Source organism: Lissotriton vulgaris, chromosome 11, assembly GCF_964263255.1.
Source record: "Lissotriton vulgaris chromosome 11, aLisVul1.2, whole genome shotgun sequence".
Classification (NCBI taxonomy): Eukaryota; Metazoa; Chordata; class Amphibia; order Caudata; family Salamandridae; genus Lissotriton; species Lissotriton vulgaris.
Window position 1 is genome coordinate 919,199,218 of NC_141699.1, and position 27,304 is coordinate 919,226,521.

Below are 27,304 nucleotides of genomic sequence, written 5' to 3' on the forward strand. Positions count from 1 at the left end.
GCATTCCCGTAGTCCAGCCTGCTGCTGATGTGTGCATGGGTGACGGGCTTCCTTGCCTGAGGGGGGTTCTATTCTTAGAGAGGATGCAGAGGGTGTGGAAGCAGCTGTTGGCGACTGTGTTGACCTGTTGGTTTATGGAGCGGGATGAGTCGAGTGCGATGCCAAGATGTCTGGTATGGTCCGTGGGGTTCAGTGGGCTACCAGGGGCTGTGGGCCACCATGTGTAGTCCCATGCTTAAGGGGTGGTTCTGAGGATGAGGACTTCTGTTTTCTTAGAATTGAGCTTTAGGCAGCTGTTGGTCATCCAGGCTGTGACGTCCTGCATTCCTTTCTGGAAGATGAGTCTGGCGGTGGTGGGGTCCTGGGTGAAGGAGATGATTATCTGAGTATCGTCAGTGTAGGATACAATTCTGATGCCATGTTGTCGGACAACTGCGGTGAGGGGGGCCATGTAAACGTTGAAGAGGGTCGGACTGAGTGATGACCCATATGGGATCCTGTTGGTAATTTTCGTGGGGTTGGAGAGGAATGGCAGCAGTCTAATCCTTTGGCTTCTGCTGGTGAGGAATGATTGGATTCAGTCGAGGGTGGTTCCTTGTATGGCGGCATCATATAGTCTGGCCACAAGTGCGCAATGGGAGACGGTGTTGAATGCTGCTGAGAGGTTGAGCAGGATCAAGGTTGTGGTGTGGCATTGGTCAAGAATGGCACGGATGTTGTCTGTGGCGGTGAGTAGGGCAGTCTTGGTGCTGTGGTTGCTTCAGAATTCAGATTGAGACTGGTCAAGGACTGCGCTGTTTTCTATGAACCACCTTAGTTCCAAGTTAACTGTTTTCTCTGCGACTTTAGCAGCCAAGGGGAAAAGCGAGATAGGCTGGTAGTTCTTGAGGTCTGTGGGGTCTGCTGATGGCTTCTTGAGCAGGGACCTGATTTCTGTGAGTTTCCAGTCATCTGGGAAGGTGCCGGTTTGGAAGGTAGTGTTAATGGTGCGTTGTAATTCGGGTGCAATGGCTGTAGCGGCTCGGTGGTAGATGGGCAGGTGTAAGTGGGGGCCCCTGAGTGGATGCCTTGCAATGTTGAGGCGGTCTCTTCGGCTGTGATCGGTGTCCAGGAGGAGAAGGTGGGCTGGCTGGTGTGGCTGGAGGAGGGCCAGCTGCGGAGTCAGGTATATGGTTGATGAAGTTGTAGAGGTTTTTGATCTTCAGGTGGAAGTAGGATCCGAGCTTGTCACAGAGGTTCTGGGAGGTGGCGATGTCTGTGGATTCACTGCAGGAATTGGTGAATTCCATGATGACAAAGAAGAGTTCCTTGGAGTTGCTAGAGTTGGTGAGGACTTTGTTGTGAATGAAGGTCCTTTGGTAGTTCTGATTTGTTGGTGGTACTCCGTCATGGCATCCTTATAGGTGGTGTAGTTTCAGGGTGACTTGCTGTTTCTCCAGTTCTTCTGCAGATCCGTCTGGCTTCTTAGAGATGGTGGTGAACCAGGCAGCTTTCCTGGGGCACTGTTGGTCGGGGTTGCGTAGAGGGACGAGCTTGTCAGCACAGTTGGCGATCCAAGTGTGGAACTCCCTGGCTGCGAGGTTGGATGCAGCGTTGTGAGTGTCTCAGATGATGGTGGAGTTGAGTTGCTCATCAGTTACTTCTTTACTCTAGTTCCTTCACGGTAAGCAGGGGGGTGGTTTTAGTGCCTTGGGTTTGTCGATGAGGAACTGTACGCGGTGGTGGTCCGTCCAAGGGGGTTGCGTGGTGTGCTTAAAGCGGACCCGGTTTCCAACTGAGAAGATTAGGTCAAGGGTCTGTCCTGCCCTGTGGGTTGGTGGTAACAAGTTGGTTAAGTCCGATGTTGGCGAGTTTGTCACGGACGGTGGTGGAGTTGGGATCACCTGGGTTTTCGAGGGGGAAGTTGCAGTCTCCGGTTAGTATGTATTTCATCAAGGTGATGGTATATAGACTGATGAGGTCTGTGATGGTGGCAGCGAAGGGGGCTCGGGGGCCAGGGGATCTGTAGGCGAGGGTGCCCAGGAGTGTGGAGTTGGGGCTGGTCTGGATCTGAAAGTGTAGGTGTTCGGCGGAGGGGAAGGTTTCGCTGGAGGTGGTGAGGAGGAGGAAGTTCTTGTGAATGATGGCAAGACCCCCTCCTAGGTGGAAGGAGCATTCTTTCCTCTTCATCTTGTCTCCATCCAGGATGGCGATTGTGAAGTCATTGGTGGAGGAGGCATTGGTCCAGGTTTCCGTGAAAAAAGCGACGTCGGGGGAGAGAGAGTCCAGCAGGTTCCAGATCTCCATGACGTGTCTGTACGCGGAGCGCACTTAGCATAGGATGCATCTTAGGGCATTGGTTGCTTCGGTACCCAGAGCGTTGGTGAAGGTCTTGCGGCAGTGGCAGCAGGAAAACTGGCAGTGTGTCATGCTCGACGTGGCCTGTTGGCAGTTGCTATGCCTTCCTGGGGTGAGTGCAAGGAGGGCGGCTGTGTTGTAGTAGTGGATGGTTCAAGGGCCAGGGTCTCTGGCGCTGGCCGTGGTTGGGTCATGGATGGGCGCTGACTGCCTCGCCTTTGGCATGGCTTTGGCACGCCAGCCGCCATTAATAAGAGCAGGGGAGGGAAGAGACGCTGAGAGTCTGGAGAGGGGCCAACCAGGGGGAGGGGCTGCAAGGGCAGCAGCAGCGGGAACAGGGGCTGAACTGGGTGGGGAGGAAGGAAAATTTAAACAAGGAAAGGGAATGGGTAGTGCTTGAGTGGAAGAATGGGTGCAAGGTTAATGTGTGGGTCATTGAATGGAATGAGTGCATAGGTAGTGTTTGATTGAATGGATGAGTGTACGGGTAGTAAATGGTTGAGTGCAAAAGCAAGGAGTAATTCATTGCAAGAGTGCATGGGCAGTGTCTGGATGATTGCATAACTGCAGGGTTATTTCTTGGGTGATTGGTTGAGTGCATGGGTAGAGCCTGAGTTACTTTATGAGTGCTGGACTAATGTCTAGGTGGTTAAATCAGCGTATAGATAGTATCTGAGTGAACGGATGACTGCAAGAGTGATAACTGGGTCATTGGATTAATGAATGGGTAGTATCTGAGAGAATGAATGCATGCATGGGTAGTGCCTACGTGATTGCATGACTGCAAGAGTAGTGTCTGAGTGATTGTATGAGTGCATGGGTAGTGCCTGGGTGATTGCATAGTGCAAGGGCAGTGCCTGGGTGATTGGAGAAGTGCATGAGTAGTGCCTGTGTCAAAGAAAAAATACAAGGGTAATGCCTGGTATACCCTATTAGTGCAAATATTGTGCTTCAGAGAGTGGGTGAATACATAGGTAGTGTATACATAGAAAAATGCCTGCCTGCCTGCCTGATTACATATATTCATCCACGAGATCCAGCGAGGGAACAGCTAGGTACCGCGAGGGTGCTGAGCGTTGCGGGCGGTGTGCCATTGTCGCTCCCACCCCCCTCCTGAGTTCTATGGGGCGTGGTTGATTTTTTGTACAAACTTCTAGGTTCCTCATAATAGAGGTAAATCCCTAACTTATTAGTTTGTTCTTTTTATTGCACTTTTTTTAACACATAGTGCTATTTTTAACTTTCACTACCTTTAGCAGGGTGAGCCTTAGCGCGCCCACACCTGTTAAGGTAACACTCGCTTACTGGTCCTGAAGAAAGCCCTGTAAAATCACACATACCACGGGCAGAAACATGTTGACCTCTCTTTAACAGGGAGACACCAGTATAATTTATTTGGTTAGCTCTCCTTGCACATAGTTAATTTTTATTATGTCAAGTTGACCAGCTAATAAATTATTTTTTGGTACAACTTTTGGCATTTTTAAACCTCACCTTTTTCACATCTTTCCTTCACAAAACCTGCTCCGCAGTCTCCTGGCGTCGCAGCACACCGGGGAGATATTCGATCTCCCCGGTGGACCCGATGATGAAGCATGTCACCACTAGGGTGAGTGAGGGTTTCCTGAAAAAACCTTGTATTTTTTCATGAAATTGGTCCATTCCCCGGACCACTTCCACCTGGCCTCTTATCCTACGTGCTATAACGCTTCTCTGAGGGACACTCTTCCTATGTTTATGTGATAATTGACTGGGGTCTAAGAGTGCCCTATAACCCTATCTCTCCCTTTGTTGACTAACGATTACATTAGCAACATAATGATGGTTTTCAAATAGTGTAAAGGATCAATATTCATTATATTAGAAACAAATAACATAATTGATCTTTAAACGGGTTTTCACGTTATCATGCTTATTATATTATGTATTCTTACTTTTCCAGTCATTTAGATACATTACTCAGTAAAACTATTTTAGAGTAGTATTTTTCCTAAACAGCATTCAAACTCTTTTTAAAACAACATTATAATATTTTGCAGACGTCAATATATTTTAAGAACTACGTAACATTTTCAGATTCCCTTTTTTGCTGTTCTCAGATTCCACTTAACTTCACCATATACAGTGATTTCAAGATAGAATAATCATTGAACAGCGGGGAGAAAAACAATCAAAATAGATTGTAGAAAATAAACTGAATCAGCGTAGAGCAATATTTTCAATATGCATAGCTATGTGTTTAACTATCTACTCTTTCTTAATTACTTCCTTCATCCACATTAACTATTATTTATTTCAAATACATTTGCCAAAATGTAGCCTCATTTGCATCTGGTACAGTATATACAACAAATATAGAAACCATTTCATTTTAAACACAACTTTTCAAATGCAATATCAATTAGCGCAAATAGTATTCCAAACACTAACTATAAATACTAATAGTTTACACTCCTGCCTACTTTCTGTTCACATCTTCCCAATAGGTAGAATGATGTACTCAAAACTTTGACTTCAAAAATAACAAATCTGAATTTAGTAATCCATAAGGCAATCTAGGTTTGAATTCCAAGTGGGCATCATTACAATGTGTCCATCCTTCATTGCACTTTAAACAGTATAGTGTCCAGATGTTGTAGTAGGCCCATCATGGACAATACAAGCCACTGCTGTAAAAGTTCTGAAATAGATAATTGACTTACTCTAAAATTTGAAACGTTATTTGCAATTTTCTTTAATTTGCTCTACAATGCTGTAGCATTAAAATTAGATTTTCCAAATCTATCTATATGCAATATAGACAACATCTTTGATCTACAATGCAAACATTTCTTGTCCTGATTAGGTGTTTTTATCAATTTGTTAAAATGTACTGATTTGCAGTCTGGTATTGTCAAGTATATGAATTGTTCTGTTTTTATTTCAGTGGTACAAGTAAATGAACACCCTTCACGTTTATGATCCCATCTGTAACTTAGTCCAAAAAAGTTTTCAATCTGTATTTGTATTCCTTAATCTTCTCATACTCCAAGCATAACCATTAGAAATGCCTATGCATCTTGTTGTATATTGAGAAAAATATCAAAGAACCAGTACATATGTCCAAAAGATGCCGAACACCAGAAGTATTATGCATTTTACTTCTATCAGTTACTAACACTTGAAATACATGATGTAGTAAAGAAAATATTCTTTTTTCAAATGTTCTCATGATTTTATGATGAAGATCTTGTAAAAGACAACATTCAGAATCACATTAGCATAACAGTTGATACCTGAACTATTTTCCAACTGGTAGCGTACAATGTCAACAGTTTCGATTTTTTTTTTACACCTTTAAATTTCTCTTCATTGGTTTTCTTTTCTAGAACCTTAATTCCATCTTTGAAATATTTCCATTTTGGGCACACTACACGTTTCTCATATATGGGATATTCACCTAAATCAGGTGTATAATGTCTTTTTAAACTATTATACTCTCTTATAGAATTTGCATCAGCACTAACCTTTTTCTCAATTAAATCTATCAAATACAATCCAGACAATGTTGTTACTCGAGACAATGCAACGTATACGTATCATTTAGAAAAATGCTAAAAACCAACCTGTTCATGGAGGTATAACTAACTGTTGTCCCACTTCTGTAATCTCAGCTCATCTGCAATGACCCTGTTTTTCAACACCTTAGCGAACAAAGCGCGGAGATACCCCGATCGGGGTCGATTCTTGCGCTATACAAGAAATTAAATAAATAAATAAATACCATTCCCTCTTTGAACACTGTACTTCCAATATTGCATGTAGTTCCAACAAAGTCATAATGAAAACAAGGGCTCTTTTCAGAGCCACTCTATAACTCAACAGTGAATCTCATTTTATTTAAACATACATATCCTTTTTAGGTCTCGCCTACGCAGTGCGCATGTGCTGCCTAGAAAAAGAGACCTTTAGAATTCGCTTCAGGTTTGCTGCCAAAAATTCTCGAATATTGTAATATATTGTTATAATTGAAAAACACATTATTAGGGCATTAACAAGGGCACTGGGTTTTTGGGTCTTGTTTTTCTTTCTTTCAATAGACTGGCGCTCACAAAGCTTGATATCTTGAACGTGTTCTATGAAATCAAAATCGGAGTAGCTTACACTGGATGGAACGATAATACCCAATTTCCCAGGTACAGTATAGTAGGTTTTACCCTGGTCTCTGTAAAACTGCAGTGGTAACATTTGAATGCTATGCAGATCCACAGCACCATTGTTTGAAATATCACTCGATTAAACATTTGAAATATCAATCGATTAAACATTTAGTTGAACAATTACTGTTCTTGGTTTTCTTCTGCTGTTCATTTTCATGCCCTTTAATATGTTATGTTTGTTTTATTCCTGGTGACATTCTGGCCCGATCGGTCACTGAAGTCTGCACACTTGACTGCAGTGAAACAGTCCTGAGATATGTTATTGTCTTGAGGGGTTTACAAAGAGCATATTTTTTCCAGCGCAATCCCAGGGAGTATCGGCTTGATCAAAAAAAATTATAAAGGTAAATAGAAGACCATTTAAAAAAAAACTGAATTTACACATATCCGATGGCAAGACTGAGTTTTCATTGCAGTTGTCAATGTATTGTTGAAATTCAGAACCAAGCTAGCCATGAAAAGATTCTCTAGGAGCAGGGATCTAGAATACATGTAATAGGATAGGACAGTTAGGATAGTCCCTGAAAATTGCATTTCTTCAAGAGCTTCGCCTCATCAACAGATATTCCATGTCTACGATCATACTAGTTTCCCCTCAATTTCACACCAATAACACAAACATAAAATGCATGATGATCCTACTATGACTAGGCCTAGATTTTACATTAGCTACTAAATAGACAGACCATGATGGCTGGTCTGGAAGCAGCGGATACAAACCGAGCATTAGGGGCGCATAGTGGGTATAGCACATACTGATTCTGTATCTTCCCTTCCCGCTCTCAAAGATTAGCCCAATGTACTATAGAGTGCCCGCTCCTGGACTGAGGGCCCAATAAAGTACCTTGTTGTTCATCTGACACAGAAGGCCAGAGACACATAGATGCAACATCCCCCGGCTCTTGCAGACACTATTTAAAGGTCTTGATCACTGGGAGAAGCTGAAGGTGTCCTGGATGGGGAAGAATTGATAACTATTCTAAACAAGCATTGGCATAGCCAATAGGTCTCGCCTTTGGGACATTATAAGTGTTAAGTCATGCAACAGTTGATGTTGCACCAAGGATATCGTGCTGCATAATTAAATACTAATAAGGTCCCAAAGGTGAGACCTATTGGCTATGCCAATGCTTGTTTAAATTTTTGTGGATTTGCGAATCTTTTGCGAATTGTAAAAACAAAGGCACAAAATCAATTTAGTACAACAAGATACACTTTTCAAGTTTAGCCTTTTAAAAAAATATTATTAGTAACTATCAAATGTATTCTAATTATTACCTTTCATCCCACTAACTTTATATAAAATTCAGAAATGCAACACTACCTTTAAAATGGTATACTATTAAATTATTTATTTAAGGTAGATCAACCAATCCACTGTGATGTTACACTGGGGGGGCCGTGCTGAGAGCCGTGATTGGGTCTAGATAATTAATGCCCCCCAGTTCCATTACCCGATGTCTGCCCAAGAACCCCATCCCCAGGACCTGGCAAAAACTTATCTATGGAAGGTGGGCCGCATGACCCCCTTTACCTGGGCCTCTTTTGGCCCCAGGGACTCGATCCCCGGGGCCTGTCCAGCCTTTTTTTTAAAATAAATGTTGGAGGGGGGCTGCCAATCAATCAATCAGTTATTTGTTAAGCGCACTACATACCCGTGAAGGGTCTCAAGGTGCTGGGGGGGAGGGGAGGTGGAGGCCACTACTGATCGAACAGCCAGGTCTTTAGTGTCCTCCTGAAGGTCAGCAGGTCTCGAGTCTGCCGTAGGCTCAGTGGGAGGGTGTTCCATGTCATGGCGGTGAGGTGGGAGAAGGATCTCCCGCCGGTGGTGGTTCTTCGGATGCGCGGGACGATGGCGAGTAAGGTCGACGGAGCGTAGCTGGCGGTTGGGGGTGTAGAAGGAGAGCCATCTGTTGAGGTAGGCTGGCCCAGTCTTGTGGAGTGCCTTGTGTGCGTAGATGAGGAGCTTGAAGGATATCCTCTTGACGGGTAGCCAGTGCAGGTTTCTCAGGTGGGGGGGATGTGGCCGTGTCATGGTACACCGAAGATCAGTCATGCCGAGGCGTTTTGGATGCATTGAAGTGTATTGATGAGCTTGGTCGGGGCTCCCGCGTAGAAGGCGTTTCGGTAGTTGAGTCTGCTGCTGACAAGGGCCTGGGTGACTGTCTTTCTTGTATCTGTTGGGATCCATCTGTAGATCCTGCGGAGCATGTTGAAGCAGAAGAAGGAGATGGCATTGACTTGCTTGGTCATTGAGAGCGTTGAGTCGAGGATGATTCCCAGGTTGCATGCATGGTCGGTGGGGGTCGGCTGCCTTCACTGCTGTTGGCCACCAGGAGTCGTCCCAGGCTGATGGGCTGGAGCAGAGGATGAGGACCTTCATCTTGTCAGAGTTCAGCTTCAGACGGCTGATCTTCATCCAGTCGGCGACGGCTTTCATTCTTTCATGGAGGTTGGCTTTGGCAGTTATGGGGTCGTTGGTGAGAGAGAGGATCAGTTGCGTGTCGTCGACGTAGTAGATTATGTTCAGGTCATGCTGTCCGGCGACGTGTGCAAGTGGGGCCATGTAAATGTTGAACAGTGTCGGGCTGAGGGAGGATCCTTGGGGTATGCCGCAGATGACCTCGGTGGCTTCAGAACGGAACAGGTTAGGTGGACGCTCCGAGTTCTGCCGGAGAGGAAGGAGGTGGTCCATTCCAGAGCCTTGTCTCGGATCCCTGCGGTATGGAGGCGTGCACGTAGTGTGCGGTGGCAGACGGTGTCGAAGGCGGCGGGGAGGTCTAGGAGGAGGAGTGCTGCAGTCTCCCCGTTGTCTAGCAGGGTCCTGAGGTCGTCGGTGGCGGCGATGAGGGCGGTCTCGGTGCTGTGGTTGCTGCGGAACCCTGACTGGGAAGCGTCCAGGATTCTGTCCTCTTCGAGGTATCGGGTTAGCGGTCTGTTAATGATTTTCTGGATGACCTTGGCCGGGAAGGGAAGCGGAGAGATGGGTCGGAAGTTCTTGAGATCTCTTGGGTCTGCCTTGGGTTTTTTGAGTAGGGTGTTGATCTTGACATTTTTCCAGCTCTCTGGGAAGGTCGTGGTCTCAATGGAGAGATTGATGGTGTTGCGTAGGTGGGGTGCGATGGAGCTGCTTGCTTTGTTGAAGACGTGGTGCGGGAATGGGTCTGACAGAGAGCCGGAGTGGATTGTGCTCATGGTCTTGATGGTGTCATCGACGCTCACGCTGGTCCAGGCTAGTAAGGAGATGTGGTCGATGGTGTGCATAGGGTCTGTTGTGTTGCTGTCTGTTGGGGCTGTCTGGGTGTTGAAGCTGTTGTGGATGTCTGCTACTTTGCGGTGGAAGAAGGTGGCGAGGGAGTCATACAGGGCTTGCGATGGCGGGATGTCAGTGTTGGAGCTGGGGTTAGAGCGTTCCTTCACAATGGTGAAGAGCTCCTTGCTGTTGTGTGCGTTGTTGTCGAGGCGGTCTGTGAAAGAGGCCTTCTTGGCAGCCCTGACTAGGTGGTGGTGGTGGTTGCGGATGGCGTCCTTGTGTGCTGTGTGGCTGTCCGGAGTTTGTTCACTCTGCCATTTCTTCTCTAGTTTCCGGCAGGCTTGCTTGGAATCTCGGAGTACTGCTGTGAACCAGCTGGCCCTATTGCTAGGGTATCTGTGGAGGGGTTTCTTCAGCAGGGCAAGGGTGTTGGCGAAGTCCTCGATCCATCGTCTGAAGTTGTGGGCAGCGAGGTCGGTGTCTGAGGATTCGGTGGGTGGGCTGAGAGCTAGGTTTGCATGTAGTTGGTCTTCGGTGATTTTGCTCCAGCGGGACCGGGGGATCTGTTGGGTGTGGTAGTGTGGGGCGGTTTCTTGAAGGTGAATTGGATGCAGTGGTGGTCAGTCCAGAGGAGTTTGGTGGTGTGGCTGACGGAGACGTGCAGGCTTGAGGAGAAGACTGGGTCGAGCGTGTGGCCGGCGGAGTGGGTGGGCGTTGTGATGAGTTGACTCAGTACAAGGTTGGCAAGGTTATCGATCAGGGTTGTGGAGTTGTTGTCATCGTTCTCAAGATGAAAGTTCAGGTCTCTGAGGATGATGTAGTATGTGGAGGTCAGGACATGCATGCTAATGAAGTTGGCGATGGAGTCTCAGAACTGGGGGCAGGGTCCGGGGGGGGTCAGTAGATAAGGGTGCCTCTTAGGGTGGAGTTGGGGTCTGTGTGGTTCTGGAAATGCATGTGTTCGGCGGTGCCGAGCGCGTTGTCTGTGCTAGTCGAGACCCTGATGCTGTTCTTGTGGACGATGGCGATTCCTCCTCCGACTCCATTGGTGCGGTCTCTGCGGGTGACCTTGTAGCCGCCTGGGATGGCTATGGCGATGTCGGGTGCGGATGAGTTGTTCAGCCAGGTCTCTGTCAGGACGGCGACGTCCGAGGAGGTGGTATTGAGCAGGTCCCAGAGCTAGACGGCGTGTTTGCGTACGGAGCAGGTGTTTAGTAGTATGCATCGAAGGTGGTTGAGGTCTTTCTTGGCAGATGGTTCGTCGGCTTGGTGGATGGTGTAGCTGCAATTCCGGCAGGTGAAGGGACCGTGTGTGCATTTAGGGGCGGCCTTGAAGCAGTTGTGGGTCCCTCCAGGGTTGAGAGGGTGCAGAGTGCTGGTGTCAGTGGCGGCGGTCGTCATGGCGGGTGCAGGGGCCAGGGGTACTTGCGCTGGGCGCGGTTCAGGTGCGGACGGGCGCAGACACGCTTGCCAGCAGTGTGACCCCGCAGCGGCCGGCATGTATGGGAGGTGGGAGTGAGGAGCAGCTTGGAGGTGGGGGCAGTGAATGGGCAGTCGGGGGGTGGAGCCATAGGGACGCAGCAGCGGGGGCAGTGAGTGGTGATAAAGGAAACAGAAGGCAAAGGGCACAACAATTGAGGTGTAAACGAGTGGCACAGAGGGCAGAAAGGTCAGAAAAAACAGGGGAAACTAGTAGCACAGAGGTCACATCAAAGGGCAGAAAGGTCAGAAAAACGGGGGGAAACCAGTGGCACAGAGGGCAGAAAGATCCCAAGAAAGGGCAGAAAATTCACAAAAAACAGGGGGAATGAGTGGCACAGAAGGCAGAAAGGTCAGAGAAATGCAGGGGCAGCTAAACAACAGAAGGCCAAAACAGGCAGAGTGACACAGGGGCCGCGAGGGGAGCAGAAGGAAAAACCGGGAAGAGAGACACTGGGGCAGCGAGGGGAGCAGAAGGGAAACTGGGCAGAGAGACAGGGGGGCAGCAAGGGGAACAGAGGGAGAGAACGGGCACAGACCACGTACAGGCAGCAGGGGAGACATACATCAGTCACAGACAACAATGAAAATGCAGTCACTACAAAGGGAGCAATGAAAGAAAATACAGGCAATACAATGGAGGATGAGCAAACCTACCGCCTACCACTGGCCACTAGGGATGAGGCGCAGGTGGTAGCCTGCGGGTGGAGGAGGGCCTCAAACTTCCTCAGCAGCGGCAGCTGGGGCAGAGACACGCGGACTGTGCTGTGCGGAGGGGGGAGAAACGTACCTCCTGAGGTCAATTATGGTCCCAGGGACCCCATCCCCTGGTGCCGGCCTTACATTTTATTTAAAGTGAGGGGGCCACATGGCCCCCCTTTCCAGGCCATTTTTGGCCCCGGGGACCCCATATCCAAGGGCATGGCATCTTTGTTGTGGACCACTGGGGGAGCCCCAATGCCCCTGCGGAGCCTGCTGGTTCCTCGCCTCCTGCAGGAGCCGGCACTGCTTTTGGGCAAATGGAGCTGCTAACATGCAGCTCCCTTTCCCCAAAAGCAATTCTCTTCATGAAAGCAAGAGCTCTTCCTTCCATGAAGAGAAGCAGAAGTTTGTTTGGCAGGGCGGGAGCTGTGCTACCGCCCTGTCATAGCAAACTGCAATGTCCGGGGTTGGGCACCCCAGGACATTGCTGGAGCCGACCCTGGGAGGTGGCGGTGGAAGGATCCATCGCGGTGGGATTTGCGCACCCTACATGAATTCTGTCAAAAATATTTTTAAAATGCTTTTTTGGCCCAGGGACCCCTTGAGCACAACCCGGGGGTCAGGGTGTTTTTAACCTGCCCCTTTTTCTTGTTTTTAATATTTTTAACCTTGTTTTCTTGTGACTCGGTTGAACTGAGTCACAAGAAGGCTGCCAACACTTCCTGGTATGAAATGTAGGCAGCCAATAAGAGTCAAGCTCTGGATGGTTCGCAGCCCCACTGCGGTCACCGGATATCCATATTTTTTAAATACTCATTTCTCAGGAACTACTGAACTGATTACACCATTTAAAGCAAAGAGTTAACTCTGAACCAAGAGCTACCTCTGCCAAATTTGGTGTAATTCCATTCAGCAAATCTGGCTGTAGCTGCAACAAACGTTTCCTATGGATATTAACATGGAGAGAACATGTTTTGGGACCACCTTTTTTCTCAGCCCCTGCTTAACGAATCACCCAGAAATTTTCAAGACAGGAGTTGACCCAATCGGGCCATTTGTTTTGCAAATGTCGCGAAGATTCGTCAACTGGCGCCAAAGATATTGGCAAAAGAAAAAACGCTTTTTGAATGGAAACAAGGTCCTAACTGTAACCTATTGGTGACCGCCAGTAGGATGTATATATGTATATATATATATATATATATATATATATATATATAATCTCTTCAATCAATCTTTTCGGTGCTTTAAATGTTCGTTGGACCTGGTCTGGTAATTGGGAATTGTCACCATCCGTGTCCAGGCTCTGCATTGAATGTTGTTGCGGCAGAACCAGTCTCTCCTTCAACATGTAGATCTGATTAACAAGGAGTTAAATGCAGAAAGTGAAAAGAGTCTCTGGTAATAGTCACCATGTGCCTCTTGGTAGTCATCATTTGAAAAGGTTCTGCATCAAATGTTCTTTTCTGCATCTGATGGGCGAGCACTCTTTCTCCTCTTTTGAAGACAGTTTTCTTGTCAAGCTTTTTTTTGTCAGTATACAATTCTTTTTTTGTTTATGAACCAAGTCTGTCTCGAGAGCTGTGCTCTCGTCTTTCTCTCTCGGATCGTCCACTTAGGGATCTCTGTTGTCATTGCTCTCCCAAACATCGATGCCACAGGACTTTCACATGCCGTCAAGTGAAGCGTTCAACAATAAGGTCTTAAGATAATCTGGGCTAATGAAATGGCAGCTGGTGTGTTTGATTTTACAATGAAATTGATATAGGCTTTAGCCGTCTTGGATGGAGTACCATGACCTTGCATTGGTACTCTGGAAAAGTATTTTGCCAAGATGTCTCCATGCGATACAGCACACACTATATATCAATCCACGACATTATTTTCAGACAGTAGACCAGCTCCTGATACACCTCTTGTGGGGCAATAAGCGCAAAAGGTTGCGCTTGACAATATTACAGAGAATGGGGGGGGGGTCTTGAGGTACCATGCTTAGAGTTCTACTACATGGAATCTAAAATTCAACATTCGGTGCATTGGCTAGACACTGCAAATAATTTGTAGACTGACCTTCTGGTGGGTACACATGACTATTATACATTGCCTCAAATGTTGATGTATGGAAGAGAAGTCCCCCACAACCCCACCAAAATCCCAAACATTGCACAACATGTGGCCCTGATCTGGGACACCATTGTTCCTACAGTGGTTCAACATGCCCCATAAGCCCCTGATATGCCCTGTAGCGGACTCTATGTCTGTAGGACGGTGAAAGGACTAAATATTTAGTCCTTTTAGTAGAGTAATTGTGTGCACAACTGAGGAAAGTTGATGTTGTGGTCCCACCCTAGGAATATGGTACTTCTCCCCTAAAGTTATGCGTGAATGCACCAAAGGAATCCCATGAAAGCCCTCCCTTCTGTCAGGGCGAGCTCCAATGACACTGGTACCGTCTACTCCCAGGACTGAGTGAGGCTGGAAGATCATGACTGGTGACTACATTAAAACTATTCTGGCTAGCAAGAAGATTCACACTTAGGCACGTTCATGGCACAATTCCTACCTCTGCAAGCCACCTGAATACCACCTACTGTACCTCTGCTGTAAGTAAAGCCCCACTGCTCCTGCCTAGCAAGTAGACTACAGACACAGTCATGCTGTCCTAACTTGACTCCCATATCCTGATCTGCCCTCCCCTTCTTAGTCTCAGCAGTATGCGGCCATTGCAGGTACCATTTAGACATTGCCAGTATTGAACATCTTATGTGACACTGGTAGGATATTTAGCTTTCTGATCAATGCCCGAATACAAGTTGGGCAGAGTGGTATCCTCCAGAGGGAGACTGCTCCATCAGGTTATTACTGGCCTGGTGAGAGAGCACCCAGATTTCCCAGGTGGTGAATTACCAGGTCAAACTTTGCTAGCTAGGAAATCTTATTAAAATCAATTGAGACATTGCCCCACAAGACACTCTCCTACAGCATGGGAAACAGAACACTCTGCCAGCCACACACCAGCCTCCCCTATCAGTTTCTCCATCTGCTGCCACCACTCTGCACAGGCCCCCACACTCCCATGTATCACTTAACCCCCAGGGAAAAGGGAATGCCATGCAGCATTTGGCCCAGAAACTGAATTCATATGATTTATCCTCAGTCGAGGATTAATTTGTAATTGCACAGAATTAAAGGGCTGTTACAACTTCGTATCTGATTTCACATATGTGTAGGTTCCTTCCCTCCAGTGTTGTGGCACGTGTAGTCAGGATGATTTTTTTTGGGGCACCATAAGAGCTAGTCACCATATGGAAGGTGTAATGTTTGCCCAACTGGGATCACTCACTAGCATGGATTATATACACCTAAACAATAAAAAATGATTTAACTTGTTATCAAATGTCCTCAGAAAATTATTTTCCTTACCCGTGATATCTTTCCAGCAGCTGAAACAAAAATCAGTTGGTTCCAAAGGGTGGACCCGTACCAGCCTGATTATTTGTTCCTAATAGCAGAACGTCCTTCCTGTTCCTGTATAAATGCACCTAGCCTCCTCTCATCCACCCTCTATTCTCTACTAGTCCTCACTGTAGCCTAAGAACCGTAGAATCAGGGTCCTCCACGTCAATTAAGAAACTGGGTATCACCCGCACAAAACTTAGAAAACATTAATAATTTTCAGTGGCGTCTCCTCTGTTATGAAGGAGGATCATCGCCCCGCTGCTGAGAGCCACCAGGGAGATGCAATCATGAAAAATAAAATGATAATAACACCTTTATTATCATTATATTTTTCAGCACTGTGAATAGAGTCTTTTAAGAGGGGGCATCCTGATTAGGAGGAGTTGTGGTCACTGCAAATGCACATGTCTGTTTGGCCGGCTAACTTAGGACAGCCAAAGTGACATGCACACTTAGATTTCACCAACCTGTGCTGCACAGCTGCTTCCTAGTCCCTGTGTGAGTGCAAAACCAGCCCGCTCAGACCAATCCTGGAGCTTCTCTTATGCTGGGTAAGTATTGCCATCATGAAAGCAGGGTGTGGATTGGCGTAGGGTAGTGTGGGATGCTGTTCACCAGCTGCAAGAAGAGCACTGATACGGTGGGAAGCAGGTTAGTTTCCAATAATCTCCCCCACACTGCTCCATCACTTTGTTAACATCAGCCGCAACTGTTAATTTTGTATTGTAAATGTCAGAATACTCTGGGTGCTTAGAATTGTCAGCGGATTGTACTTAAAGCTAGTTTGCAAACTTAAATGACATGTTACGGGGATAAACATTAAACTTTTTTTCACATCCCTGCCTTCTCTATGCATCTGTGAGGCTGGTTTTTCTGCAGACTTATAAGTTTGGCCCAGTGGTGTAGTGCAAAATGATGGGGCCTCCCTGCGGAATTTAGTGAGAGGCCGATTAGACACCTTCCATATTTCAGGGATATCAAGGTCCTTGTTGATTTTAGCATTTTATGGTCATGTGAAGTTTGAGTTTTTAACGCTCTGTATAGGTCCCACCTCCTGGTTTATTATTGATCAAAAACCATTTCAATAAAAAGACAACAAAAATCACGAATAAATAACGGGAAGACATTATTGAAGTAGAGGTATAACATTTATTGTGACACTAAAAAGTACTTCAATATTCAAATTACATTGTTGCTGTACGACGACTGCGGATTGGTCCATTTACATGTGCATGTACAGACTACATGTAACCAGCCTTGGTATCCGCACAATTGTGCCATTATTGAAACTTTGAAATAGACAACGAATGTACAGGACTGGTAAAAAGGAGTTAAAAGCCATTTATCGAATTACATAGAGGTAGGTTTGCATATTGCCAATTTTATTCCTACTAATCAAACATTTTAAGTGACAAAATATTAAAAATAAAACACTGAAATCGACCCAAAAACATTTTCCAGTGTGCATGTCGGACAATCATTAAAACATAATGTGACTCTTTGTTATGGCACACATTAAACCTAATCGAAACTCATCAATAGATGCAAATATCCTACATATTACTCAGTAGCCTCCTACGAATGAATAGGATATTTGTGGTACTTTAAATCCTTGCAGGTTAAAACATACAATGTATATGCAATACTTAACATTCTTCCTAATTCTCCATCAAAACTAATATGTTGTTGATGCCCACACAAATGAGAATAAGTTTTCTTCAACTCACGGTGCACTTAAAAGGCATGCCAGACCCAGCCATAGCACTAGCAGCCACAGTATGTCCTGCACCACTGCAGAAGTATAAATACAGTGCAAAAAATAAAATGGGCCTTCTATCTTGTAGAATATCTGCTATTATCAGATCCATCACAATGACAGACGTATAACTCTTTCTCCCTCTCTATCCTCCCTCACTCCACCCAGGGCTTAATTTTTAAGGACCCAAGGTATTTCCTAGGAGGAGACTGCGGCAACTCACACCCCCCACCCAGCGATGCAAAATGGCAGTGCCGCTGTTCCCCGATAGCCAACCAAGTGTAGTAAACTTGAGTTTAGAATATTCCATTTCACCAAAAATGTAAGAATGGCCTGGGAGACAATTATTTTAATGTAAATTGAATTTTTAAACAACCGGCATAAGTGCTCTGCTAAAAAATAAACAAGTAGTGCCACCATGTGGTAGATTGTTAGAAATAAGTGTTGGTGTTGAAACAGAAGTACCGGTACAGAGCCTCGGCAATCACCGGCACACATTAAGCTCCGGCACACATTAAACTCTGGTCCCACCCTATCCACAAACAAATGTAATAAATTGGACGATGTGCAGTAGTTAAAATTCAGCTCAGTAACAAAGCTGATGTGAAATCTCTGCATAATAAACACAGTTAAGATTCTGCTTCAAGAAAAATATATATGTTGACTGTCTTATGTAAAATATATGCAATCCATTTTGAGAATTATATAACAATCATTTATATTAGCCAGTTAAAGCTGTCAATCTGAAGTGCCCGGCTAACAATTGTCTTGCTTGTGCTCAAAAAACATATAATCCTAAAAAAGAAAAAGACAAAGAAAAATTAATTTTGTGGACCGGAAATATAGATTTTAAACATTCACAGTTGAAGACAGTCAATCTTTGAGATTTGCTACTTTAGAAGATCAGATGTCAGATTGAAGGATTCCTAAAATAAAAAATTTCTTTAGCTGTAGGTCATCAAGTGACTTAGCTGCCTTTTTAGAATACTTGGAGCGATCCAGCCAATCAGAATGCTCCATTTGTGGGCTCCAGCTGCTGTATCCATGTTCAGGGCTGCAAAACTGTGTTTTCCATAGATACCAGCTCCCAACTCTTCAGAAATGCTTTGCCTCCTTATGCAATACCCCCCACCCGAATTAGAAAGTGAAGAAAAAGAGGAACAGCTTCTGATAAAAAAACGTTTGGAGCTGTGGTGTTGCCATCCGTTTACCACCTCCCCCTCTGATGAATACATCACTAGGTGTAGGGCTGGGCATTAACATCCCTTATTGCCTGCACTGGCGGGCATTAATGGTTGTTGATTACCCTTATCAGCCAATACTCCGTTAAATGCCTATGCCTCCTTATGCAATACCTGCCTGTTATACCATCTTGTGGTCACTATGCAGCATTTTCCAAATCAAATAGGAAGGATTCAAGAAGGTACAGAGAAGAAACATTCTGGAGAATAACTTTACAGGCAAGCAACTATTCCTCCTTGAACCCTAATAAAACGGGGAAGTGTAAAAAGATGTTATTTCAAGATATGTGTCCCATTTCAGTCGTCTTCAGAATTCTGAGAGGAATGTTTGACAGTATTAGCAGACAAGTAAATTACACAGCAGGGAGTAAAGTAAATCACAAACTGCCTAAGGGTTACTCATTAGGTGGCTATGTATTTTGTCAAAAATGGTAATATCTCTCAGGGTGTGTCTACAAATTGTATTGTCCATCTGCGGTGTAATAGATCTCGGTGCGAGAGCTGTGGTGTTAAATTTCAACTGCAACCCTTTGAGGAGCTTCTGCAACGTTGAAAACAGAATGTTAATGCTAAGGAAAATATATTTTAAGTTGAGAGTAAATAGTTGTAGATGGATGGAGAGTGAAAGAGTGAAAGAGAGAGAGCGAGAGAGATGAAAGATCGACACCTGAGGAAAAGGGTTGCAGGAAAAAGTAAAGAAATGGAAAAAAACACATGTAATATGCCTCATTCAACAAGCTACCATCCCTAAACAAGTAGTCCCCAAAGAACACACAACATTTATGTGTGTAGGGAAACTAATATACTGGTGTTCCTCACCGTAAAACCAGAAATGATGTATCGGAGCAAAAACGAATAAGGAGCCACGAAATACGAGCACTGCAAGAGTAAACCAATTGCAAGCAGCTGGCGGTATTACGCTCAGTACAAGTGATTCCAGCAGGTCTTGCAGACAGAGGATGCATGCTGATGCTCGACCTAAAAATGCAGTCCTTCCTACGGAAGCCGGCAGTGAAAAAAAAATGGCGTCAGGAATGACTGAAGGAATGGTATCAAGTGAAAGATCCACAAGAGCTGAGTGGTTAGAAATACCGGACGGAGATGCTCTTGAGACAATTTACAAAGCCATGCATTTATTGTTTGGTTTACAATATTCATCAAGATGCTGCTGGTTGATTAATAAAGGCTAATCATGAATATCCTTTATCTCTAGGGAAAGTTTATTCTGTGTGAAAAATTTCTCAAACACCAGAGCTCATGTGTGATGGATCACTCACCAGCTTAGTCAGATACCAGTGGATCCTTTGAGAGGGTAGGCAGATTTTTAACATCAAACTAGAGGCTGTTATCAGAAAACGACCCTGAGGTTACAATCATCCTGAGATAAGGGAAATCTCAGATATGGTGCACCCTGCTCTGAATCCCACCAGAAATACTGTTGTAAGTTGGTTGCACCATAAGCATGTAACAGTTACTCCTGAAAAACGTACTATTAGGAAACAGGCACCAAGTAGCGCAGCTTTTATTTTCACATCAAGGTCCGTAGGAAATTGGATCCCGAAGTTCTCTCCATCTGTGAATGCTATCCTTCCAACATCTTGGGACTTATCAAGGGATTTTACCTGGGAAAACAAGAAGCAACAGAAGCATAAAATGTGTTTTATGACGTCATAAACATGTTGCAGAATGTATTCCCTATAAGGACATGTGTGCTACTGGACCTAGTCATCCCTTTGCCTCAGCCACTTGTGCTTCCCGCTGTGTTAAAAGAGACTAATACTAATAAGCTTAAATGACGCCATGTACATTTCTTCAAAAATTAGAGACTTTAAGTTCAAAAATGTTATTAGAATTTGAGGCAGTAAATAAATAGTAAAACATAATAAAAAGTGATACAGGTGATGAGTAGTGATAAAGAATAATATATCAATGGTGGCTGAGTTACAAATAATTCATTGGATAAATTGCATATAAGTATTGTAGAATACAAAGAATTAGTGATCAGCATAATAAAAAGCATCAACAGTATCACTATGCAATAGAAAGAGGAGAACTAGCAAGAGAAAGGAGAAAAGGAGAAAGTTAAGAGAAAGGAAAAGGAAGAAAGCGGGGAAAGAAGAAGGAGGGAAGAAAAGATAGAGAAACAAACTCCTGTGGGGCTCCACAAACAAACACACAAGACACACTCAATCAGGTAGCCCAAAGGGATATTGAGCAACTAAACCTTTCGATGCTAACTCCATATATGCATCCAAAGCTCTCCAAACACCACTAGAGATCGAAGGAGAGAGATGAGCCTCATCAACCGGAGTGTGTGCACTTCTCAAAAAGGAATTCCATGCCCACCAGGTATGGTATGAGACCGAGGAAAAATACTTCCATTCCATAAGAATCACTTTGACAGCTACAATTAATAGAAGATCCATTAGTTGTAATTCTAAGGAATCTAAAGGCAACGGGATAGGAGAGGCCAATGGACCAAGCATAATCATGGGAAAGGAGAGCTGGAATTGAACATCAAATATTAATATAAGATGCCTATGTATCAAATCCCAAAAGGATTGCAAAAGAGAACACTCAAAAAACATATGTGGGTAATTACCAGCCGATAAACCATAACTCCAACATAGGTCATCCTCCTTTAGAGACAGGGAATGCAAGCGAACTGGAGTCTAATGGAGGAGATTGATAGAAAAGAACTTAGACTGAATTAAAGAAGGGGCAATTTTGTTACGCAGAGACAAGAGACTTGCCCTTACTCTTATCATAGATCCCCTTTTCCCCTCTTCTGAATTGTTCATTGCTCATATTAACTTGCTGTTTCCAGTTGAGAGCAGAATGAAATATTACCCCCAAGTATGAGAAGTTATGTGCATGTTTCAAATCAACACCTATCCTTAAGTATCCATTTCTGGGGGTAGGTGACCGACAGGTCATTACAAAACAAAGAAATCAAGTCAGTACGACTGCGGTTTCTTAGAGATACTAAGGACTGTGAGACCAGTATTCAGGTTTTCATTCTACATGTTGTCTTCAGAACATATGATAATTGTGGACGTCAGAATTCAACACTGGCCTGAAAAAGATCTGCAGGGACCCCATTGGGTCTGCAGCTTTTGAATTAGGATATTTATTAATTGCGCAGGTTACCTCTTGCAAGGTTGGCATAAACATTGCATTATCTTCACTAGAAAGAAAGGGGATTATATGATTCCCCCTCCTTGCTATTGACCTTCTCAACCGTATTAGCAATTGCATATGCACTACAAAAAGGAGCAATCCATTCATGGGCCGAGATAGCTACTTCAAGTGAGGGACCTCACTTATCTCTTTACATTGGGTGATTCATCACTTGCTAGAAGGCCAGGTTATCCTAGGCCTTACTGGCTGCCACAACTCACTCTGTAATCGATTATATTTTTTCAGTGCAGCTTCAAGTCTCATATGAGCCTTCCTGCATTTGTGGTCAAACCTTTATGATCCTTCTGCTCGAAGGCTTAGTGGGTAAATCTTTTATATATATCGAGATTGGAACCAAGAATCTTTTAATTCACATGTTGCCGGAAATCTCATCTAGTAAAACATTAACCTACATTTTGTTTTTCTTTATTCATTTTGCTAAGAAGATATCTGGGTTCACCCAGTCCCATTTATTCATGGAGCATTTCTGCCAACAATCTTAATTTTTCTGGTATCTTTACAGCACATACTCTGGGCTTCCCACACAGAAGAATTAATATGCAAACTTTGTAGATGGAGGTCACTAAATCAATTTCCACTAAGTTTAAAATTATGGCTATAGAATATCAGATTATCAGACACTAGTATATATTCAAAAATACTTCGTACTTCACTAGCTGTAAGTGTCTTTAAAAATGAGATTGTAGGTACACCTACTTCATTTGCAAACACATTAGTTTTTAAGAACTTGTGTTTAATCATGTTTCCATACACTGTTCATACACCGCCTGAGAGTTTGCCTCTACACCCAAGTCTTCAATAAAGAGCGGTCACGCCTCCATGCAAATGAGGGAACGCCCCCTGAAGGTAGCGCTGGAGCTTTATGTGCACCAGCACTATTTGTATTACAGAAGGAGCCGCAAACACATCTTGTGCCACTTCTGTAATACCAAAGTGCCCGGGCTGAGCCCAAAACGGGCGCAAATGCCCGTTGCGCACTTGGGCCACCTATATAATACGGCCCCTGGTGTTCTTAAAGCCCAAAATTTAGTAATGTGGGTCACCAGCCCGTTATTTCTACGCACGTTGATTTACTAGGGTAGAAATATAAATAGCCATACCTTCTTTGGCTCTACCTGAATTTGCCTTAATTGCTGACATGTGGAATGTCCTATAACCAATAATATGGAGTGGTTCTAATGACCATGTGTCTTGAAAACATAGAATTAATATCTTTCAGTGAAAGTAACCAATTCAATGTTATTTTATTTTGTTTGTAGGTCCGCCACATTTCAATATAGGACACTCAAACTTGTGTTAACTGACATAGCCAACCTTTTACCCCTAGCGTCAACTAGCTTTGCTAACTGTATCCCCCATATCCACTACACCTTCTAACATGCCAGTCAGTGGGGCATATGTAACACCTATTGGTAAAAGAGATTTGGTCTTCTCTGTCGTGTAGGCATCAAAAGATGAGCAGCGAGTGTGATTGGCGAGTGCACGGTGAGAGGAGTTAGTGCAGATGGAGTGGTATGGTCCTATGGGTTTCGGCACACTACTGATCCTGTGTGCAGGCAGTATGAACAGAGTGCCTGTAGTGCAGGCTGAGAGGTTATTTTGTGTGATTGCAATGCGAGTGGAGGATGTGCAGGGTGAGTGGTGAGACTACAGGGTGAGTGCTCTGCTTGTATCCATGGTGTGAGTGATGTGCCCTTGAAAGTGAATATGTGAGGGACTGGGGAGCTGTGTGAGTGACCCTTGTGCCTATGTTAGTACACAGTAAGCGTGTAAAGAGAGCAATGTGACAGTGTGAGAGTAGGGTGAGAGGAGTGACTGCAGGGTGAGTGGTGCTACATAAGAGTTTGGGTGAGGGTGAAAGTACAGACTGGGAAGAATGAATGCATGGGGAGTGATGTGTGTTTGCAAAGTGAGCAGTGAGAGTGACAGGTGAGTGAAGTGTCACCTGAGTGTAGGGTGCGTAGTGTGCTCTTGCAAGGGCAGGGTGACAAGCATGAGTGCATGGTGAGTGCAGTGTGATCTCTTTGAGCTCAGAGGGAGTGGTGTGTTCATTTGACCACAGGGCACATGGAGGGAGAAATGCATGAGGTCATGGTGAGGGGCATGAGTGCAGTGTGGTCGCTGAGAGTGCAATGTGAGAGGTGTGCTCATTTGAGCACAGGGTAAGAGGAGGATGAACAATGTGAGAGTGGGGTAGCAGCTTGAATGTAGTGTGATTTCCGTGAGTTCAGGATGAGTGGTGAAAGTGACAAGTGAGTGGATTGTAAGGTGTGTGCAGGGTGAGTGGTGTGCACATGTGAGTGCAGGGTAGAGGAGGGTGAATGGCCTTAGTGCATTGAAAGCAGTGTCAGTGCAGTATGAGCAGTGTGTGTGCAGGGTGAGGATGAAAGTGAATGGTTATTGATGAGAATGAGGAGTAAGTTGTTTGAAGGCAGGATGTATACATAGACATCTGGAGTAACTCTGCATTGTATTGATGGCCTGCATAGAATTTGATATGTTAAATTATTGCAATTATGGCAACAATCAGGGATGTATGTTGGAGGAAATAAATAATGTGCTGATCCTGCAACAAACTTTCAGTTTCCTGATTAGGGTTGCCAGCTGATCGGATTTCAACCAGCACCACTGGTATTTTGATGTCCCACTGTTCGAAATGGGGGTCTCTAGTTGGCAGAGGTTGGTACCTTTGACCAAATAGGGGCCTTTGCTTCTAGTTAGAGAAAGGGGAGTATACTCCTGGATATCCCCTGCTCATCCCCTTGGTAGTTTGGCATGAGCAGACAGGCTTATCTCAGAGGCAGTGTGTAAAGCATTTGTGAACACATTCAGTAATCCAGTGAAACCACTACAAATGGACACCAAACTAGTTTAGAAAAATAAGTAATCTTTACTAGACTTAACACAAGACCAAACAACAAAAATCCACAATACTGTAATCAAAATAATGTCTTTAAAAAGGTAGAAATAGCTTAGTTCAATGTAGATGGTAAATGCAACACTTTACTCTCAAAGTACCTTGGATGAGTCATGCAAAACAAACAAAAGGGACACAGGGAAGGTGATGCTTTGGTTTCTTACTGCAGCGCAGGGGAGGTGATGCGTCAATTCCTTACCGGAGAGGAGAGGATAAGTCGGTTTCCTACTGTGCTCCGGTGCGATGCAACAAGATGGCACCGCGATGCGATGATCCGGTGCGATGCGTCAAAATGGCGTCTTTGCTGCGATGCGACAATGTGGATGCGATGCTTGCACGCCCGACATCCATGAGGCGAACTCGATAGACTCTTGAGCCACGACAGGCCCTGCAACACGCTTCTCCGGTGATGCGACGGCAACATCTGCGGTGGCGACACGCTTCTCCGGTGATGCGACACGCTTCGTCTGTGATGCAACGGCGAACAGCTGCATGGTGACACGCTTCTCATTGTGGAGTTGTGCTTCCAGCTCCCAGTAACACGCAGTCTTTCAGAGGGCTCAAACAGCAGCACCTCACTCAGGCTAAATTGCCAGCAAGGGAAATTCAGGAGGAACTGGTAGTGAAGTATTTGTGTCCCTTCAGAACAGGAGGCAAGCTCAGTCACAAACCCTTGTAGATCTTCCTCAAGATAGTAAACGTTCACACAAAGTTCCTCTCCTTCTTTCCTTGGCAATAAAGTATCCACTGCAGGCTAACCCCAACAGCAATCAGCACAGGGACAGTAATCTTCCTTCAGCTTCTCCGGTTCTTCTCCTTGGCAAAGGTTTGTCTTGATCTAGAGTTCTGGGGTCTGAGTCCCAATATTTATACTGCAACATTTTTTGTTCTCGAAGGCAGAGGGTGCCTGTGCCCTGCCAAAACCAGTTCTGTCTTCCCTGGTGCAGCTTCCTGGCAGGAGGTGGAGACAGCATTGTTTGAGAGCGGACCTGGCCTAGGTAGCTGAAAGGAAATCTGCTCCCCCTACTCTCTATTCTATTAGGGCTCAGGTCAGTGAAAGGAAATCTCCGTCTCCTACTCTCTATTCAATGCAGGTCCCATTCCACCCAGCTCTGACCCATCAGACTGCTGGAACAAAGGCCCTCTCCAGCCCCCTGTCACTCATAAACCAGACATGAACTACACAAACCCAGCTGAGACATGCTGGGTGGTTAGGCAAGAAAATACCTACTTTCTAAAAGTGGTATTTTCAAACAGAATGCAAAAATCACCCTCACTAAACTATGTATTTTAACATTCTGAGTTCAGGCATGCTAAACTCTAATCTTTACCTTGTTCTCTGGGTCAGTTAGGATTATAAGATGTTATAATAAAACTTCCCATTCTGGCCTATGGGAACAGGGAGCCGTGCAGTAGTGAAAAACTAAATTGGCTGTAACTCACTATCAGGACAGGCAACACACATCAGGGCATGTCCTACTTTTTATATACAATGCACCCTGCCCTACCTTAGGGGTGACTAATATGTAGAAAAGGGAAGGTTTAGGGACTGGCAAGTAGGTGCTCTTGCCAAGTCGATATGGCAGTCCCAGACTGCACACAGGCTCTGCAATGGCATGCCTGAGCCATATTTGATAAGCTGCTTCTGTGGGTGGCACAACCAGTGCTGCAAGCTCACCAGCAGTATTTGATTCACAGGCCCTGGACGCACATGGTGCACTGTACTAGGGTCTGACAAGTAAATCAAATAAGCCAATCATGGTGTCACTAATTCAATACAACAATTTACAATATGGAGCACTTGCACTTTGGCACTGAATAGCAGTGGCAAAGTGCCCAAAGCATCTAAACCAGCAAAGACACAGGAGGCAACAGCAAAAAGTGGAAGGGAGGCACACGTCAATGGTGCCAGGTGTAACACCCACTCACTACAAAAATAAGCAAAATCACCTAAAGCCGGTAATTTCGGCACTTATCTGTGCACACTCTAAACAGCACATACAAATAAAAAGCCCTTTTAAATGTGTTCTAATCAATAACTCCACTTGTTGGTCTTTTTACTTGTTTTTTAAATATGTGTATAAATTGAAATTGTCACTTGTAATATTGTTGTTTGTAACATCCATGAGAAAGTAATTGCATGATTTTTTTACTGTGTCAGTGATTTGATTAAATATTTTTTGTATTTTTAATAAACTAACCATGAATAATACTTTTTCTTATTGTTAATAATTTGATGTGCACTACTTTAGGTGATCTATTATTTGGCTACAACAATTGATGTTCCTCAGTACCTGCTATTCTCTCAGGGCCTATTAGTTGCCTAGGATAAGTTATTTATATAAAGCTTGTACAGAGGAGTCCGGCATATCTTAAGAGGCAATGTATAAAGTATTTGTTCAATTACAGAAAGAGTGAAACCACCACAAAAAGGCTCCACACCAGTTTGCACAAATAGAGAATATTTATCGGAGTCAAACAAGACCAAAATGACAAAAATCCAATAATTAGAACTGGAGAGAAAATCTAAAAACAGTGCCTAAAAGTCAATAGTGCTAAAAGGTAACTTGAGGTCAAACTATACCAGATTACATCCAAAGATCCAGGCCAACAGTTACGGAGGGCAGGCCGGCTACAGGACACAGGCCTTGATAAAGTACCTTCGGATGGAGCAAGCGTCGAAGACTTGATGCGTCGTTTTCGATTTACACAGTTGGGTTGATGCATTGAAGTTGAGCCTCACAGCAGTCTCTTTGGATT

The 27,304-nt window shown here is 44.7% G+C and overlaps 1 protein-coding gene across 1 annotated transcript in view; it reads right to left on the reverse strand.

The window, feature by feature from the left end:
- Positions 1-16,561: 16,561 nt before the first annotated feature.
- LOC147683689 (phospholipid scramblase 2-like) overlaps positions 16,562-27,304 on the reverse strand; it is a 469,436-nt gene continuing 458,693 nt past the window's right edge. The window contains exons 11-12 of the mRNA XM_086944891.1: positions 19,917-20,048; positions 16,562-17,980 (exon numbers count right to left, since the gene is read on the reverse strand). Coding sequence (XP_086801017.1) covers positions 17,942-17,980; positions 19,917-20,048 — 171 coding nt within the window. The 3' untranslated portion in view covers positions 16,562-17,941. The remainder of the gene's footprint in view (positions 17,981-19,916; positions 20,049-27,304) is intronic.